General features: G+C 41.8%; 1 protein-coding gene across 1 annotated transcript in view; it reads right to left on the bottom strand.

Moving 5' to 3' along the window:
• LOC141108700 (rho GTPase-activating protein 20-like) overlaps positions 1 to 20,286 on the bottom strand; it is a 94,105-nt gene that overhangs the window by 33,904 nt on the left and 39,915 nt on the right. Inside the window, exons 3-6 of the mRNA XM_073600569.1 lie at positions 12,237 to 12,407; positions 9,528 to 9,677; positions 8,357 to 8,398; positions 2,885 to 2,969 (exon numbers count right to left, since the gene is read on the bottom strand). Of these exons, the coding sequence (XP_073456670.1) occupies positions 2,885 to 2,969; positions 8,357 to 8,398; positions 9,528 to 9,677; positions 12,237 to 12,407 (448 nt within the window). The remainder of the gene's footprint in view (positions 1 to 2,884; positions 2,970 to 8,356; positions 8,399 to 9,527; positions 9,678 to 12,236; positions 12,408 to 20,286) is intronic.

Raw genomic sequence — 20,286 nt, 5'->3', positions numbered from 1 at the left:
TCAGAAAGAAGAGAATAGTCAGTTAGATACCTCGTCATACAGACCAATTTCATTGCTGGGCACAGACGCCAAGATCCTGGCAAAAATCCTGGCTGCCAGGTTGAATAGATGTATATCTACCTTGGTTCACCCGGACCAGTCAGGGTTTGTGCAGAACAGGTCTACTAGTAAAAATATAAGAAGGGCGTACTTGAACCTCCAGACCCCGGTAGAGAACCCAGGCTCCAGGGTGATGTTGTCCTTGGACATTGCCAAGGCATTTGACACCCTGGAATGGGAGTACTTATGGTGGACATTGGAAAAATTTGGGTTTGGCCCCCTATTTATTAAGTGGCTTAAGACCCTATATCGACACCCCAGTGCTAGACTGAAAATAAATAATACATATTCGGAAGGGATCTCTCTTGAGAGGGGGACTAGGCAGGGGTGTCCCCTGTCCCCCCTGCTATTTGCCCTGGCAATGGAGCCCTTCGCGGAAGTAATAAGAAAATCAGCAGGTCTACAGGGCTACAAAAGGAAAGAGGGCGAGGATAGAATAGCGTTATATGCTGACGATGTATTGTTATTCCTGGGGGACATGGGGCCATCGTTAGAAAATGCAATGCAGCTGGTGGAAGGGTTTGGGAGAGTATCAGGGTTAATAGTCAATTGGGGGAAATCTTCACTCCTCCCGATTGACTCGACCAACGGTTCTCTCCCGCAGGTGGTTTCGCGTCTCAGGGTGGTGGAGAAGGTTAAATACTTGGGTATAATGGTGACCAATAATCCAATGCAGTATACTAAAGACAATTTAGCTCCGCTGTTGGAAAAGTTCAGAAGGAAGAAAGACATTTGGTCTCGGCTTCCTTTATCTATGGCGGGGCGTATAAATCTGATTAAGATGATTTGGATGCCTCAACTGTTGTATATATTACACAATTCACCGATTTGGATAGGGAGGGATTGGTTTTTAAAAATAAATGCTAATTTCCGTGAGTTAATATGGAGAAAGGGCCAGGCCAGGATCAGTCTCCAGACCTTGCAGCGACCCAACAGGGAGGGGGGATTGGCGGTGCCCCACCCATACAGGTACTTTTTGGCGTCACAACTGCAACACCTGGGTGGGTGTGAACATGGGGGGGAAGTGGACTCCAGCGTTAAAATCATGCTGTCAGGGAGCCCGCACAAATCCTTGGCAGGGGCATTGGAAGCCGGAGCATTAGGATGCCCATCTCCAACAAACAAACTGGCCATAAAAGTTTGGCGGTTAGTAAAGACTGAAATGGGATATAAGGGGGCTACGGAGTTCACACCTATATGGCAGAATAGGCAGCTACAAGAAATGCAGGCGATAGGAGTAAATAGGATCTGGGAAAGGGCGGGAATAACTAGGCTAGCACAATTATATGTTGGCAATATATTAAAATCTTTTGTGGATCTAAGGAGGGAGTTTCCTATCCCCAAGGAATCATTTTACTATTATCTCCAGATTAGACACGCATTAGACAAGCAATTTAAGACCAATGCACTGGAATGGTGTAGCGCAGCACTTCTTAATAAGGTGGTAAGGGCACATAGCCCGAAGGGGCTAATATCAGTAAGTTATGACCAACTAATGAACAGGGCAACTGGCCTGACCCCACTCTTGCGCGCAAGGGAGGGGTGGGAGGCCGATGTGGGGGAGTTGAGTGAAGAACAGTGGGGGAGAATACTGGAGCTTGGTCCGCTGGTGTCCCTCTCTCCGTCGCAGCGGGCTTCGCACCTCTTGCTTGTGCACAGAGCCTACTACACTCCCAAGAGGCTGCATAGAATGGGTCGTAGACTAGACGACAAATGCCCCAGATGTCTAGATACGGGCGATCTTATACACATTATGTGGAGATGCCCGAAGCTAGTGAGGTACTGGACCGAGATCCTAAACATCATAGAGGTTAGGACCGGGATAGGGCTGGAGCCCGAGGCTAAAGTCTGTGTCCTGGGGCTAATCAAAGAGGATATGGGGGATGCCTACATAAGAATAGCAATTATACGATGCTTATACCAGGCCAGGAAACTGATCGCAAAAGCATGGCTGTCAACAATGCCCCCTACCCCTGAAGAATGGATTAGTACCATGAACGTACTAGTGAGAACAGAAAGGACTATATATATTAGAAGGGGAAGCTATGAGAAGTTTATTAGGATTTGGGGTAGGTGGTGTCAAGGAGAGAATAGGGAAATTTGAAACCGTATCGAGGAAAGGAAGTTATGCACGAGGAAATGGATAATAGGGAATAAGTAATGTGCACAATACTCTCAGTGGGGTAGGAAGTATTACCAAGCGTAGGATTCAACTATTTCTAAAAATTAGCAACTGGTGGGGAGGAGGGAGGGTGAACAGGGGTGGGGGGAGGGTTTAAGGGGAAAAAGGTAGGGTAAGATATATTTATAATTGATGGTGATTCTGGGAAATATTTATTGTAATATGTGTTTTTTTTGTTTGCCTTTTGTACTCTACACTGGTTATGACGTATATTGTATAAATTGAAAAACCAAATAAAAAAAGATATGAAAAAAAAAAAAAAAAAAAAAAAAAAAAAAAATAGTATATATACACTTACCACCTGTATATGTACAGTATATAATATTTTGCCTATTCTCCCTTAAAAAAATTATTGACGATTCATTCTTGAGAATATGCGTCTTTTTTCCTAATTCTATTTTTATTTCAGTTAAAATCTCAAAATGATTTTCATGAGTCTCCACCTTTGTGTCCCTCGGCCATAAATAGCCATAACACGCCATAAATTTGGAAACGACTAGAGATTTTAGTGGGAAATGGAACAGTCCCAACAAACTAGAAATCAGATCATGCAGCCACATAAAAAATAAAAATAAAAAAAAGGGACAGAAGGGTAATACTCACAGACATGTATTCATCTGCATCCAGATATAAAACACCAATTGCAATTTTTCCAGGGAACTCATCTTTCTTTACTTCTTTAATATGCCTGAAAAAAAAAAATATATGAAAACCCCAAGATAGTTTGTCGGCACATAAGCAAGGATCCTTATCTGCAGCATTTTGGCAGGGGACAGGCTTTTATACTCAGGTAGGGGCTGCTTTCTAAAAAAAAACAAAAAAAAAACGAATTGTATGACTTTGCACACACCTGGAATGTATTTACCTGAAAGCTCAGCCAGCATTTTAATAAAACCTTATATACTTCACCACAAATAAAACACACATTTATTAAAACGGACTTTCAATTAAAAGTGAAAACACTGCAAATCTGCCTCTCTCCCCTCCATCCCTAACACATTTAAATTTTTTATTTTTTTGGCAATGGGTATCTTTTTCTGGCAGGCACCTGCTCCCACTTTCACAATTCTTGCTGAGGCAAGAATTAAAGCTAGGTACACACTATTAGTTTTTTTTTTCCGTATAAACCCAATGGGTTGCATGAAAAAAAACCTGTCAGCTCCGGTCGGAGACACTGTACTAACCATGCAAAGTTAGTTCAGCGATCTCCCCCACTGAGGTGTTGTGTTCTGACAGGGGGACGGCCCCCCATTGGCTGAGAGGAAGTCGGTTGGCTGCTGGTTTTCCAGCATGCATGTCCGACAGAAGCCGGGCGAACGGCCTGCTTCTGTTGGACAGACTGACGTACACACAGCAGAACGTTGGTCGTTTTTTTTATTTTTGAACCGGCAGATGCCTCCCGACATTCTGCCTGTGTGTACAAGGCTTAAGTAAGCTTGGCCCAATAATATTGGGCAAAAATTTAGGCATCTTACTTTTGTACTTTTTTGGACACCTGTCCATCAAACCACGAGTTTGTTGGACATCTGACTTCAAAACCATGGCCTCTAATATAGAGTTGGCCTGCTTTGCAGCTATAACAACCTCCACTCCCGTGGGGAAGTTTTCTACAAGATTTTGGGGAGGGGTCTGTGGGAATTCAGTGTTCAAATTCCTTCAAGAGGTGTTCAGTAGGGTTGAAGTAAGGACTCTGTGCAGACCACACCAGTTCCTCCACATCAATCTCATCTAACCATGTATTTATGGAGCTGGCTTTACAATGGTACAGTCAGGGCTTTTTGTTCAGCTGGAACTTGGTGGAACTCAGTTCCACCACCTCTGGCTCAGGCCCTCTGCTCCATACTCACCACTATCACTTGTAAACACAGAAGTCCGGCTTCTGTGTTTACAAGTGTAAGCTTGTTTCCCAACGGCTCCCATAGATTTGATCTCCTGAGTGACTGCCACTGAGTGCAGGATGGGGGCAAGAGAGATGCAGGTGCAAATCCCAACACCCCAACTGAATGATCCCTCCCAAGTGAGAGAGGCAGAGCCACCTACAGTGTGCAGGGAGGTACTAGAGCCAGCTGGGTACTTCAGCTTAATACACCAATACAAGTAAGACATGTGGAAGATGGGGGTTGCATGCAGAGGTCAGAGTTGAAGAGGGGGGGAAAGTGAAGAGGATAGGAGATGCATAGGTAAACAGCTGTGGAAGAAGGCTGAGCTCTGCACTGTGTGTGTAGTGCACCCCTGAGCTTTGCACTCTGTGTGTAGTGCATCCCTGAACTTTGTACTCTGTATGCAGGGCACCCCTAAACTCTACACTATGTACATAGCCCACCCCCGACATCACCACCTGAACTTTGCACTCTGTGTAACACTCCCATTCCCCCCCCCTCGAAACTCTGCACTCTAAACATAATGTGCTCCAGGTATTTATTGCCCCTGTCCTGACAAAATACGCAACTCAACAGAATATAGAACCACTTCCGGTTTCATAAAACCCACAGTAATTCCAGATTTTCATGAATTTGCGTTTGGACACAACAGTGGCAACCGAATGCAGTCAGCTAAAGGAACATTTGGATGTTTTCACAGCACAGTGGATAACGGGGATGAAGTTGCCGTCGCCTCGGAGGCGGCCATTTTGTTGGTTAGTGTTGGAGCGGAGTAACAATCTCCGTTCATAATACCGTGCACCGGATTTTATTCGGTTGCCACTCTTTTGTCAAAACACGTATTTCTCATCATGTGAAAATACTTCATAGAAATCTACAATTAATCACGTTTTTAAATAAACTGGAAGTGACGAGGTTTGATATTCTGCCGAGTTGCCTATTTTGTCAGAACACCCCTTCCGCTGTTAGTGAAATCTGACCACACTCACTATTTTATGCGGTTTGGAGGGTTTGTGTGGGGTGGGGGAGGGTTTTTTTGAGGGGTCGTGGTTGAGTTCCTGCACCTATTTTCTGAGCAGGGGCGGACTGACCATTGAGCTACTCGGGCACTGCCCGAGGGCCCTGGGCCACTAGGGGGCCCCATCAGGGTTTCCAGCCTCAGTAAAACCAGGGACAGTATGTAAAAATCTGTGTTTTTTTTACATCTGTCTCTGAAATGTCCCTTACCTATATCCTTTTGGTCTAAAAATCCTGAGATTATAGCTGCCCCACCTCTCCAGTACCTTCTCAGCCAATAGAAACATGTCTATGTATACTGTGTGTACATGTATGTGTATACTGTGTGATTGTATACTGTGTGTGTAAACTGTGTGGCCCCATAATCTCTGATTGCCTGGGGGCCCCATGAGTTGTCAGTCCGCCCCTGTTTCTGAGAAAAGGTCCTTCAACAAATTGTTACTGCAAGGATGGAAGAATTTAATATTCTAAAATATATCTTTGTATGCTGTAGCATACCCTTCATTGGATACACCTGAACTCCATCATTTGGAAGGTGAGTCCACATACTTTTCTCTATATAATGTAGGTTTGATGGTTAGGTGTCCATACATATTTTCTGGCCATACAGTATGTTTTGCAGCATGTGAAAGAGAGCTAACTGTGAACACTTGGCAAAACTATACTTAAATATGCAACCAAAGTACTAAAATTACTATACAAACTATACGCCAACATATCTAGGTTAGAAGACTGATCTGAGAAAAGGACAAAGTAGTCCGTTGAATTTTTTACATTTTTTTTTAAGATCTCTGTTTGATTTTAGACTTGTTTATGTTTAACAATGTAAACATGGCAGATCAACGTTTTGACAGGGAAGAAGATGGAGAACAGGAACATCGATGTCTGTCTTCATTCAGTCAGAGCAACCCACCCCCACACAGTTAGCAAGCACCAGCTAGGAGCACACTTAACCCTTTGATCGCCCCTGATGTTAACCCCTTAACTGACAGTGTCATTAGTCACGGTTCCCCAAAAAAGTGTCAAAATTGTCAGTTAAGTGTCCGATTTGTCCACGACAATGTCGCAGTCCCGCTAAAAAATTGCTGATCGCCACCATTACTAGTAAGAAAAAAAGAATGCCATAAAAATATCCCATAGCTTGTGGACGCGATAACTTTTGCGCAAACCAATCAATATACACTTATTGAGAATTTGTTTACCAAAAATATGTAGCAGAATACATATTGGCCTAAATTGATGAAGAAATTCGATTTTTTTTACATTTTTTTATTGGATATGTTTTATAGCAGAAAGTAAAAAATATTGTTTTTTTTTTTTTAAATTGTCGCTCTTTTTTGTTTATAGCGAAAAAAAATAAAAACCGCAAGGGGGTGATCAAATACCACCAAAAGAAAGCTCTATTTGTGGGAAAAAAAGGACATCAATTTTATTTGGGTACATCGCCGCATGACCGCGCAATCGTCAGTTAAAGTAACGCAGTGCCGTATTGCAAAAAATGGCCTGGTCATTAAGGGGGTAAATGTGTCATTCCTGGGTTGAAGTGGCTAACTAAACCTCTATATAGTGGTATCTATATGGAGGAATCAGGACCTTCTTCCTCTTGCTGGTGACCCCTCTAGTGATATAAAGATCTATATAGAGGAACCAGGACCTCATTCCTCCTGCTTGATATCCCTCTAGTGATATAAAGATCTATAGAGAGGAACCAGGACCTCCTTCCTCCTGCTGGTGATCCCTCTAGTGATATAAAGATCTATATAGAGGAACCAGGACCTCCTTCCTCCTGCTGGTGATCCCTCTGGTGATATAAAGATCTATATAGAGGAACCAGGACCTCCTTCCTCCTGCTGGTGATCCCTCTAGTGATATAAAAATCTATATAGAGGAATCAGGACCTCCTTCCTCATGATGGTGAGCCCTCTACTGATATAAAAATCTATATAGAGGAATCAGGACCTCCTTCCTCATGATGGTGACCCCTCTAGTGATATAAAGATCTATAAAGAGGAATCAGGACCTCCTTCCTCCTACTGGTGACCCCTCTAGTGATATAAAGATCTATATAGAGGAATCAGGACCTCCTTCCTCATGCTGGTGAGCCCTCTAGCGATATAAAGATCTATATAGAGGAATCAGGACCTCCTTCCTCCTACTGGTGACCCCTCTAGTGATATAAAGATCTATATAGAGGATTGAGGACCTCCTTCCTCCTGTTGGTGATCCCTCTAGTGATATAAAGATCTATATAGAGGAACCAGGACCTCCTTCCTCATGCTGGTGAGCCCTCTAGCGATATAAAGATCTATATAGAGGAATCAGGACCTCCTTCCTCCTACTGGTGACCCCTCTAGTGATATAAAGATCTATATAGAGGATTTAGGACCTCCTTCCTCCTGTTGGTGATCCCCCTAGTGATATAAAGATCTATATAGAGGAACCAGGACCTCCTTCCTCATGCTGGTGAGCCCTCTAGCGATATAAAGATCTATATAGAGGAATTAGGACCTCCTTCCTCCTGCTGGAGATCCCTCTAGTGATATAAAGATCTATAAAGAGGAATCATGACCTCCTTCCTCCTACTGGTGACCCCTCTAGTGATATAAAGATCTATATAGAGGATTTAGGACCTCCTTCCTGCTGTTGGTGATCCCCCTAGTGATATAAAGATCTATAAAAAGGAATCAGGGCCTCCTTCCTTCTACTGGTGACCCCTCTAATGATATAAAGATCTATATAGAGGAATCGGGACCTTCTTCCTCCTGCTGGTGATCCCTCTAGTGGCAAAGATCTAAATAGGGAAATCGGGAACTTCTTCCTGCTGGTGATCCCTTTAGTGATAACTAAAGATCTACATAAAGGAACCAGGACGTTATTTCTCGCTCTAGTGATACACCAAAAAATTGATTTCCTTTCCTCACTGCCAGGCCACACTGTTTACTCAGTATGAAGCTTCACATTGCGGTTTCCACCACTTTGACCAATATTCCAACAATCCTACATAAAGTTCAATATTACAAACGCCTACAAAAGTATCAACCCAAATGCACATCTTTACATCATCAGCATAAAGGCATACATTACCCACAAGAAAACTGGAATGAATGTTAAGCTATAAATGTGGACACAATAGGGTTAAGTGAATTTCTTTAGAAAAAAAAAAAAAAGGAGATCTTACCAGCTTAATGTGGAGAGCCACTTCTCCTTTGTGTCTGAGGAACTATAAGAGAAAAAACAATGCAGACAGAAATGAAGTGACTACCACATATCCCAGTTCCTTCCTCCTACCCCCAACCTAAGCACACGGCCCTTCCTGCTTCTATTTTAACACTAAAAACAATGTCCAGCCTAGATTTCCTTCTCCTGATGTCAAGATTTTGTAACCTGCCAAGTCTTCATTTTGTTTACATCTTCATTGACCCGAACACTTTGTTGCCATCGCTTAGGTCCCACGCCACACATATAGCGGCAGTGCCTACTCTCATTGCTTATTATACATATTTGTAATTCAGGCGCAATAAGGTATGCCGGTATGTGTTTGCAAACCTTTTAGTACAAATGGAGACACCACGGCACATATTACTAAAGTAGTGAATGTGACCTTCATCAAACATTCAATGGTGGTGAATAAATAACTGTTATGTAAAACACATGAGGTAGATTCACCTACTGAATGGTGAAAAACAGATTCATTGCTTTATTGATTTGCCCCGTATGTCTGAAGGTTTGTGGATACCTGACCATCACACCTATATGAAATTGTCGGGCATCCTATTTTAAAACCACGGCCATTAAAATGGAGTTTCCTTAGAGGGTAAGTATGCAGATTAGTGCTCAGTGTTTTTGTGGAGGGATTTTTGCTCATACATCTTGATGGGGAAGGGGGGCACAGTTTGGTATGTTCGCCCTGGGCTCTAGGTGACCTTGTCCCAACACTGATCTGAGCCACACGTGCGCAGCTCAGTGTACAGTACCGGCACCTGCTGGCTGACAGAGGAATTACCTCCTGTGTGCATGCGCAAGTGGTATGCCACAACGGGGGCAGCCAGGAAGAATATTGGAAGATTTCAGAGGCAGCATTGGAACAAGGAGGGTCATCACAGCTGTTGTGGTGCTGAAGTGAGCCACCTTGATAGGTAAGTCTGCCTTAATTTGCAAATATGCTGGGCATACTTTATTACAGATTATTGAAAAAACCCAAGTTTGGGGGCTTTAGAAGAGTTAAATCCTGCTTTAAAAATTAGATCAGAAACGTGTGGGTACAGTTGTCCTAAATACAAACCATATTTCTTAAGAATGAGTAGCTAGAACCCTCTGTGGCAGTGTGAGAGACATATGAACTGAATTACCTAAATGTAACAACGTAGTTTGTTGTGGGCCACCCAATAACAAAGGAATCATCAGCGGAATGCCTCCTTTCTGAAACATCCCAAAGGTTGGCAGAAATCCACACTTCGCTCAAACGAACTTGTTTTTTAAGCTTCATGCTGGAAGAAGACCTTACAGGAAGAAAACACATTATGTTACTGGAGAGATTGGAATATGTTACAAAATTGTATGGTGAAAATAAGAGTAATTTTCTTAAGAAAAGAGAATATACAGTTGTGTTCATAGGTTTATATACCCCTGGCAGAATTTCTAGGATATTTTTTAAGAAAGCATACAGTAAGTGATCAGAACAAGCACATTTTAGGGATCCACCTCCATGCTTCACAGTAGGGATGGTGTGCTTTTCTTCATCGCCCTTCTTGACTTCTTTTCAAGCATACAGTGGAATTCATAAAGAGTGTCGTAGACACTCATAAGAACACTGTCTTCTATGCGTGCAACAAATGTCACTACATGTGAAAGACTCATGTATATGACAGAAACTCGCACATTTATTTTGTCACATGGAGCCATAGTGGGGGCAGCACTGAGGCCGAAGTGCCCATACTTTGTCTGAAGTGCAGCTCAGTAATGTTGATCCTGATAAAGTCACAGGCTCAGCATTATATAAAATACAGAAAAGTGCAGCACCGGTCAAATGTCCTAAAATCAATAAAAATCTGCCAACGAATAATGGTAAATTGATAGAGATGATATCTCGTCACCAGCAGAGGTGGAAAGGGATGAAATGCACTCGTCACCTCTGTGCATAAATGGGGCAATCCTGCTTACCAGAAAATGTTGACTCTTAAATTATAAAGAGTCAACCTCGCATGTATGGAAAGGCTAAATCGTCCATCAGGCTCCTACTGCAAAGACTTCTCCAAGTCATGCGAAAACCCAGACTGCCCAATCCTGGAGCAAGCAGCTCAGAACAACAGCGGTGGAAAGGTGCCCAAACCAATCTTTCCCTTAAAAGGATTGAAGAGTATCACAATTAGTATTACACTATTACGATACTCTTCAATCCTTTTGAAGGAAAGATTGGTTTGGGCACCTTTCCACTGCTGTTGTTCCGAGTTCCTTGCTCCAGGATTGGGCAGTCTGGGTTTTCGCTTGACTTGGAGAAGTCTTTGCAGTAGAAGCCTGATGGATGATTCAGCCTTTCCATACATGCGAGGTTGACTCTTTATAATTTAGGAGTCAACGTTTTCTGGTAAGGAGGATTGCCCCTTTATGCACGGAGGTGTCTGGTGGACAAGTGCATTGGATGGAGCTCTGCAGTGACTGCATGGCAGGTTTCAGGTCCTCCAATCTGCCGAATAAAATTGGGCTGTTGGGTGGTATGGTAACTGAAGAATTGATTAAGACTGGTTCCTCATTAGGTCCACCTCCTCTTAGATCAACAGTAGATGATGCCTGATGAGTGATACTGAGAGACTAGTTCCCCATCAGGTCCACTTCCTTTTAGATCAACAGTAGATGGAGCCTGATGGTGATGCTGAGATACTAGTTTCCCAATAGGTCCACCTCCACTTAGATCAACAGTAGATGGAGCCTGATGGGCGATGCAGAGACTAGTTGCACATCAGGTCCACCATCCCTTAGATCAACTGTAGATGGAGCCTGATGAGTGATGCTGAGAGACTTGTTCCCCATCAGGGCACCTTCTTTTTGATCAACAGTAGATGGAGCCTGATGGGTAATGCTGAGAAACTAGTTCCCCATCAGGTCCACCTTTCTTGAGATTAAGAATGGACAGCAGGGAGCAGATTCAATAGCTGCTAGCACGCCTTCTAGCGGATTTGGAATCCACCCACTGTTGTCCACTGTCAAACACAGTGAAGGAAGGCAGTCCTGATGGGGAACAAGCCTGTCAACATCACTTATCAGGTTCCACCCACTGTCAATCTAATGGTGGGGGGGGGAGAACGATGACATATGATGCAGTTTGTTCAGCCCTGCTTCATGAGGGTGGTCCAGTAGCGATATATACAGCCAAATTAACATTGGTCTTATCTACCTTGTTACCGCGTTAGCATAGAAGATTGACCATATAATTTCAAAAGTAATGTCTCATATTTTTAAATTGGCAGCCTTCATTACATGACATCCTTCTTCAACCCTTCCTGTTATGGGGTGACCACGTTCTGTCCCTGTGTTTCAGTTGAGCACCTGAGTTGTTACTCTGTAACACAGACTTGTGAAGGAAACTACAAATGAGAGTAACCAAGTGAAGGTACTTATTCAGGCACTTCCTGTTGTAGGGTGACAATATTCTGTTTTTGTCTCCTAATTGTGCTCCTGTGTGGTCACCTTATCACACGGGTATCTTCTGGAGACTACAAGTGAGTGTTTTAACACACATGACACACACATAATCCACTATGGTCATCATCAGGAAACCGCCCTGAGAAATGCCATGCAGCCAATCCTTGGAGTATATGTAGACAGCAATGGAGTGCAAAGGGACTGCAGGTGATCCATAAGATATGAAATAAAAGTAAAACCAGTATTTTATAATTAAAGAAAATGGCGGCCGTTTATGATATGCAGTGCTTTAGCAAATACAATGCCAATAAGTTAGGGTTTGCATCTACTTTATCTTTGGCTGGACTTGTTAATGGAAGGTGACTTCTTAAATAAATGGGTAAAAGAAAAAGCTGTCCGGGATGGAAAGAGGTACTTACTTTGACTTGGCGATAATGAGGGAGTCACTGAAGAGGAACATGTACCTCTCTTGTGTGTGCCACCCGCTCGACAGCTGGGCTCTTTCTTTCAGTATGAACATGTTGTTAGGGCTACAGAAAGATCCCAGGAGAAGACCACTTCCACAGTGAGAAGGAATAAGTGTGATTGGCCTATGGAAAAAAAAAAAGAAGAAAAAGTTTAATACTTAAAATTTGTAATACTTAATATTTCTTATCCAACATTTATTCCTGCCAACGAATAATGGTAAATTGATAGAGTTGATATCCCGTCACCAAAAGAGGTGGAAAGGAATAGAATGCACTTGTCACCTCTGTGCATAAAGGGGCAATCCTGCTTACCAGAAAACGTTGACTCCTAAATTATAAAGGTAAGTATTACACGTTTTATAATGCTTGAGGGTGATTGTAGCCATATTAGTGCACTTGCAACAAAAACAATTAAGTACTATCCATGATACTTTGTTCTATTTGCACTAACATTACCATTTTCAGGACAAGCTTTCAGGGTTCACCCCCTTCCTCAAAAAAAGGGGGTACACCCCACCCCACCAAAGCTTGTCCTAAAAATAAAAAAAAAAAATATTATGGATAGTACTTAATTGTTTTTGTTTACATCTTAGAATAAAATAATATGTAATTATACTTTTTAAAATGTAATCTAAAAAAATGTATATTTCTGTTATAGCTTTTTTTCTTTTAGTCTTTCTTTAATGCATTCAGAGTTTCTTAATTACCTAATTTTGGAAGCATCTGTGCACAACACTATATATATATATATATATATATATATATATATATATATATATTGTGTTGTGCACAGATGCTTCCAAAATTAGGTATATATATATTTAAAGTATAAATAAGGGCAAAACTTTTTTTTTTTTGGATAGAGTGGGGAGGGATTAGAACACCTGTCAGGTTTTTATTACTGTCTGTGCCCCTGTTAGGGAGATTCACCTTCTCTTGTCCTGTTTATCATTAAAAGTGAAAGTTAAAGAAAAATCACAAATTTTGGGTTGTCCCGAGAGAAGTAATAGAGGGGACATTTTCCAACGGGGACACTAGTTCTGGAGACCTGGGGGTCCCCAAGGAATTCCTTTAATTTGCAGGGATTACCTCTCACTTCCTGTTTAGCTATGAGACAGGAAGTGACTGAAAGTCTCTGCAATGGGACACAGATGACAAAACAAATCTCATAGGGGTTATAACCCTCCCTTGCTCTATCAAGAATGAAAAAAATAAAATAAAGTTTAACCTATAGTTCTACTTTAACTACTTTAAGTGGAGTTCCACCCAAAAAACAAAAATACCTGTAAAAATTCTAAAAAAAAAAACAAAAAAACATTTGGATATTTTTTTTTTTTTTTCACTTACTTAAAAAATCAATTTCTGTTAGAGAAATGGGACAGGTGGCGAATTATATAAAGATGATAGGGTGCGTAAAGTTCCATTTTAACAGGATAGCAGTAGAAAACCAACTGAGGTTCTAAACTCATCCCACTTTCTAAAACCAAAAAATGTTTTGGCTGGACACAAAATAAACCCCCATCATGTCCTGATCTATATATGGACAAATGTGTAATTTTAGGTTTTCCTTGGATTTTCCCATGTGATCAATGGTCCCTCCACCAAATGTATTCAAGGACCAGACGAACTTAGAGTCTTGCGATCTCTCAAGAACGTCTCGTTGCAACCTCCTAAAAAATTTCCACTGCCAAAATAAACGTCCCCAAAACAGGACAGCACTGAAATTTGGAAAATGAGATCAGAACAAAAAGGTTAAAGGTGTCGATATCAAAGAATTCTAAAAAGGTAAGCTCAGGAAAGAGACATTGAACTGGTACAAGAACACAACAAGAACAGACAGTCTTGGCTTATTAAGGCTGGGCGCATTGCGGAAATGGGAATTGGCATAATGGGGTTCTGTTCTAAAATCAGAGTTGGCAATAACACAAATTGTAAATTCTAAGTAAATGCAGAATTCCAAGCAGGAAAACCAACAGGATGCCTGAAGCATTTTATTCTCCAGAGTATGACTATAAAACAACAGGAAAATAACAGGCTTCCGTGAAACAGTTATAAATGTAATCTCATCTTCAATTCTGCCTATCTGACCTTGCGCTGTCCTTGGTCACGCCTTGCTTTCCAAGTTATGAAAGGACATGCCTCAGCCTTATTGGAGCTTGTGACAGATGCTCGAAATAGCATTTCTTCACTTTGCATGGAATGATATAACTTCACGGAAAATTGTAGATAAAAACAAGCATCAGTATTTGTAAAAGATAACAGAAAGGAAAGAGCAAAATGAAGAGTCCTCACCCTAAAATATTCTATCAGTACCAAATTCCAAGAAACCAATTATAAAATATTAACCTGATGGTACAGAACATCGACAATCATCCATAAATATAACCCAAACGGTTCTAACAAATGCTGGTGGGGCAACCCGGAGAAAGGCTCGCTACTCCATGTATTTTGGTCTTCTCCAAAACTTCTCCAAAGTCAGAGAAATGTACGGACTATCATATCCCAGGTGACCCTGCTTTGTTCCTCCTACATCACCACTAATACATAACAGAAATCTTTCATTTGCCACCTTTTAAATGCCTCTAAATCATGCATTCCTATGATGGCGGATCCCTCCCTTCCCAGGTGGACATGCAAATTATTTTGGTGTTCTCCAAAGTCAGATAAATTTCTCCAAAATTTACGGACTAGCATAACCCTGCCTTCTTCCTCCTATATCACCACCACATTCCCACCAAAACATACCAGAAATCCTGCATTCCTACGAATCCCTCTCTTCCTCTGATATCATTATGGACATGCAGAGTCTTTTGGTTTTCTCCAAAACTTCTCCAAAGTCAAAGAGATATATTAATAATTTATGGACTATCATATCCCACATGACCCTACCACCTTCTTCTTACATGATTACCTAATTTCCACCAAAACATATAAGAAATCTATCTTTTGCCAACTATTAAATTCCACCAAATCCTGCATTCCTATGATGGCAGGATCCCTCGCTTCTCCCGGTATCATTGTGGACATGCAGAGTATTTTGGTCTTCTCCAAAGTGAAAGAGCTTTCTAAAACATTTATGGACCAGCATATCCCAGATGACCCTGCCTTCCTCTTCCTACATCACCACCACATTCCCACCAAAGCAGAAATCTATCCTTTGCCACCTTTTAAATGCCACCAAATCCTGCATTGCTAGGAGGATTGCCTCCCCTTTCCCCCATCATTGTGGACAGGCAGAGTAGAAGACATTAGGCAAATGAAAGATGTTATATTGACCCCCCAAAACAGACAGGAGACATACCACAACATGTGGTTCTATTGAAATGACTTTATTATTCTTTGCAAAATGCAAAACCCTCCAACCAGGAGAAACCCAATCCTAGATGCATTAAGCCCATGCCTGGTAAACAGGTGCTTCGCCCCGTCCCTGTAAACACCCACTCCCCTTTCCTTATCCTCACCTCCCCAATGCTGAGGATTCAAAAGAGCTGGGAGAGGAAATTTACCCTAAAGGGTCACATAGTCATTACCCCCTTGCTGGAAGTGAAGATTTTCCTAATTATAGTAAGTTTGGTGTGGAGAAGCTTGAGTGGCCTGCTGGAGATATGACTGCTACTAGCCAGAAGGGGCTAAATATGTACATGTGTGAAACCCTTCCTGTTTTAATGGGGGGAAAAAAACAGGAATACAGAGACCAGAAATGTTATCATAGCTATGTAGTTCCACTAGGAAGTACATTATATAACACAAGGACACTATTACCTAGAGGCAGGGCATCTAATCACAGTAAAATATATGAGAATGGTTGCTGCACCTACTATGTCTGGATGAACAGTGTGCTAAAACCCCACGCACAGAGCCCTTACCTCAACTCCATTGAACACCTGTGGGATGAATTGGTGCACTGGTGCCAGCCAGGTCTTCTCATCCAACAATAGTACCTGACCTCAACCCTACTGAACACCTTTGGGATAATATGGAATGACAATGTTGAACCAGGTCCTTTTAGCTAACATCAGTACCTGACGTCAACCCTACTTAACACCTCAGGCAATCAGGTCTTCTCATCCAACATCAGTACCTGATCTCAACCCTCTTGAACACCTTTGGGATCAGGTCTTCTCATCCAACATTAGTACCTGACCTCAACCCTACTGAACACCTTCAGGATGATGTGGAATGACAATGTTGAACCAGGGCCTCTTCTCCAACATCAGTACCTGACCTCAACCCTACTGAACACCTCTGGGAATCGGGTCTTCTCATCCAACATCAGTACCTGACCTCAACCCTACTGAACACCATGGGATGAACTGGAACACTGATTGTGAGCCATGTCTTTTCATCCAACATCAATACCTGACCTTACTTGTAGCGGTTGGTTACAACATCCACACATATCACCCTGCTTCCAGACATCCATTAGACACACTCCTTTAGTCAATGAACAGTCTCTTGCTTGTTTTTGTTATTTTATTAGGGGATTGAACTTGGTTAGGGAAAAGGGACATGGGATGCCCATAGGATGAATTAGTACTTTGAAGAATATAGTAACACACTTCTCAAAAGGACAAGATGGCTGACCCTAAACTTGACAGTCTTTTACCTCAGAACACTTCTTCCTCCAGTACACTACTTTTCTGTCACAGTCTTAGTAATCCGGTCACACCATCAGAACATGACTAGGCCTCACTCTGAATAAGTCCCAGTAAATTTACTTGATGACCCTTTGTAGGCCGGGGCCTACAGCACCCCTTTATGGCAGCAACCGTTTACCTGAGAAGATTAAATGGAGATGGACTACTGATCCCAGCAAGTCCGACTTGCAAATCCTGCCCGCCCTCATGGCTGCATCGATTTGACACAAACTCCACAGACTCTTCCTCTGGCTCTACATCCAACTTCCCTGGCATGTCTCTTCCAGATCTCTCCCCTCACCGACACCTGCCCTGGATCCTTCCTGAAGGACTTACTCTGGACGTGCGGACCAACTGTCTCCTCCATCTCCTGTTCCAGGGCACCTCTCCATGGCCATGTAAGGAGAGGCTCCCTCTCACCTCCTGAGCTCCTCCTCCTGAGGTACACCCACCCTCAGATGGGGGTTCCCTCAGACATGACAGTCTAATACTCCATCCTCCAGTTCACCCAGCCGACCACTCCTCCCCCAGCAGGCTGACCATGGGTATATGTAGGAGCCCTGCCAATCCTACATGGGGATTGGTCAGAGCTCCTCACATGTACCCCATGTCACTCTAGCTCTCAGCCCTGCCCCTTTTCCAGAACATTCCCCCTGGAAACAGAGGAGGTGCCCAAGAACTAAAGTACATGTCAGGCACCTACTGCTACACTAAACCACTCCCCTGTCCCCAGGTGCTTAAATTTAACTGCACTGGCAGCTTACACAAAACCCTTACACTTAGCACCTACCTAAGGTAGAGGTTGATACATACAAATGGGCACAAATTCCCATAGATAACCCACACCTCCCAACTTTTTGAGATGGGAATGAGGGACACCTATCAGCAAAAACAAGCAGGCATAGGACACACCCATTGCCACGCCCCCTTAAAAGAGAATTGTACAGAAAAACAAGATTGGTTAAACCCACAAGTGCTTTTTTTTTACCACTACTATTCCTTTATATTGGCTTTTGGAATTTACAAATGAAGCAATTTAAAAATCAGATAAAGGTTTAGCACTGCGAAATACTTTTTGATGGATAAAAAGTGCATTTTATATACAACGTTATAGATCAGACCAAAATGAGGGACTAATGAGGAGGAATGAGGGACAGAGGGACATTGTTCCAAATCAGGGACAGTCCCTCCAAATCAGGGACAGTTGGGAGCTATGGATAACCCCCCCCCCCCAAAAAAAATAAAAAAATAAAAAGCTTTCCCAGAGTGGGGGCTGTATAGCCACAAAGAGGAACAGCTCCAAATCACTGCCCGTGGTTTTGAAATGTGATATCCAAAGTTCATATAGGTGTGTTGATCAGGTGTCTACAAACGTTTGTTCATATAGTGTATCACTTTGTGCTGCTCTGATGTTAGAGATGACGACGGCATCAAAAGACAATGTCAATACACATTGTCTACTGATGTCACCATGAGGAAATCCGTCTTGAAAATTGCCATGCAGCTGTTACAAGAGGATATGTAGCCAGGAAGTGGCTGCAAAGTGGCTGCAGAACTGGCATGCAACTATGGATAAAAAAACAAAAAATTGGAACAACCAACCATCTTGAATAATATTTTTTTTTAAATGGCAGTTGGTTCACAACCAACTGCCATTTTTACTGATACACAGTGCTTTAGCACATTTATTCAGATGGGATTTACATGTATTTTAATGAGTGCTACATTGTCTGGTTGGAACTTTGTTTTTAGTTCCTACTTTTGTTTTGTATTGAATTTTCTTGCAAAATTATGAATAAATAAAAAATGACAACTTCAAAATAATATGACAAAAAAATTACATATATTTCTTTTTAAATGGCAGTTTGGTTCTGATTCAGCAAACTCATTCAGTTGGTTTTTACATGTATTTTAATGAGTGCTATATTGGCACTTTGTTTTTATTTTCTACTTTTTTTTTATTGAATTTTCTTGCAAAATGATGAAAAAATTAAAAAAATTACAACTTCATAAAAATATGACAAAAAAAATGACATGTACTGTAAATAACATTTTTGAAAAATGGCCCTTCTTATACCCAATGCTTTAGCACATTCATTCAGATGGGATTTACGTTTTACGAGTGTTAGGTTGGCACTTAGTTTTTATTTCCTACTGTTTTATTATTGAATTTTCTTGCAAAATGATGACAAATATGACAAAAAAATGACGTGTAAATAACATTTTTTGAAAAATGGCGGCTCTGATACACAGTGCGTTTAGCACACTCATTCAGTTGGCTCCTACATGTATTTTAATGAGTGCTATTTTAGCACTTTTTTATTTCTTATTTTTTCAGAATTTTATTGCAAAATAATGAAAAAAAAACAAAAAACTTTTTAATTAAGCAGTCACCTAATTAAAAATTCACAAGCCACTGAAACCCAAATAGAATATTTATATTATGAATTCTAAATCCTAGGATACCCCACACGTGCGATGTTCTTGCGGTTTCCATGTCTCGTAGGGGCCCGAAGCTAACGCTGCATATTTTTGGGCTGCAATTTTACAGTGGAAATATTTTCTAACAATGCATTGTCTTTGAAATCAAGTTAATAAGCAAAAAGGAAACTACTGGAGGAAAACAATACCACTGGGGATTAAATGAGTGCTATATTGTAACACTGGCTTTTTCCTTTTCTGTACTGTTTTAATCTTTTGGATGTTTATAAAAGCTTAACAAAATAAACAGAACAAAATAACACAAAGATTCTAACATAAATAACCCACTACAAGATGAAAAAATAATCAGATCAACCTTACTATATATTCTATAAGCAGGGCTTTTTTGGGGAATGTGGGGCAATGCAGTTCCGGCACCTCCAGCACGGAATTAGGTAATGATAAGGGGTGCTGGGGTGTGCTTGAGAGTTAAGTAATGCTGGCTTCTGGGGGATCAATTGTTGCTGGGGGACTCTATTGTAGAGGGTGGAGTCTATTTTTCCTGGGGGGGGGGATATGTACCTGGGGAGTCAACTGTTGCTGGGGGGGTCTACTGTTGAAGGAGGAGTCTATTGCTGGTGGTGGTCTATTGTTCCTGGAGTGGACCTGTTTTTGCTAGGGGGTATTTTGTTGCAGGGGGCCCTATTGTTGTTGGAGGGGATCTGTTGTTGCTGGGGGGATAAGTTGTTGCTTTGGGGAGGGGCTATTGTTGCTGGCTGCAGAGGATCTATTGATGCTGGTAGGGATCTATTGTTCCTGGAGTGTTGCAGGGGGATCTATTGTTGTTGGAGGGGATCTGTTGTTGCTGGGGGGATCTATTGTTGCTGACTGGGAATTATTGTTGCTGGTGGGGTCTATTTTTCCTGGAGTGGATCTGTTGCTGC

This window comes from Aquarana catesbeiana, linkage group LG09 (assembly GCF_042186555.1).
Source record: "Aquarana catesbeiana isolate 2022-GZ linkage group LG09, ASM4218655v1, whole genome shotgun sequence".
NCBI lineage: Eukaryota > Metazoa > Chordata > Amphibia > Anura > Ranidae > Aquarana > Aquarana catesbeiana.
The sequence above is the reverse complement of the archived record's forward strand: the minus strand, read 5'-3'. Positions and strand labels throughout refer to the sequence as shown.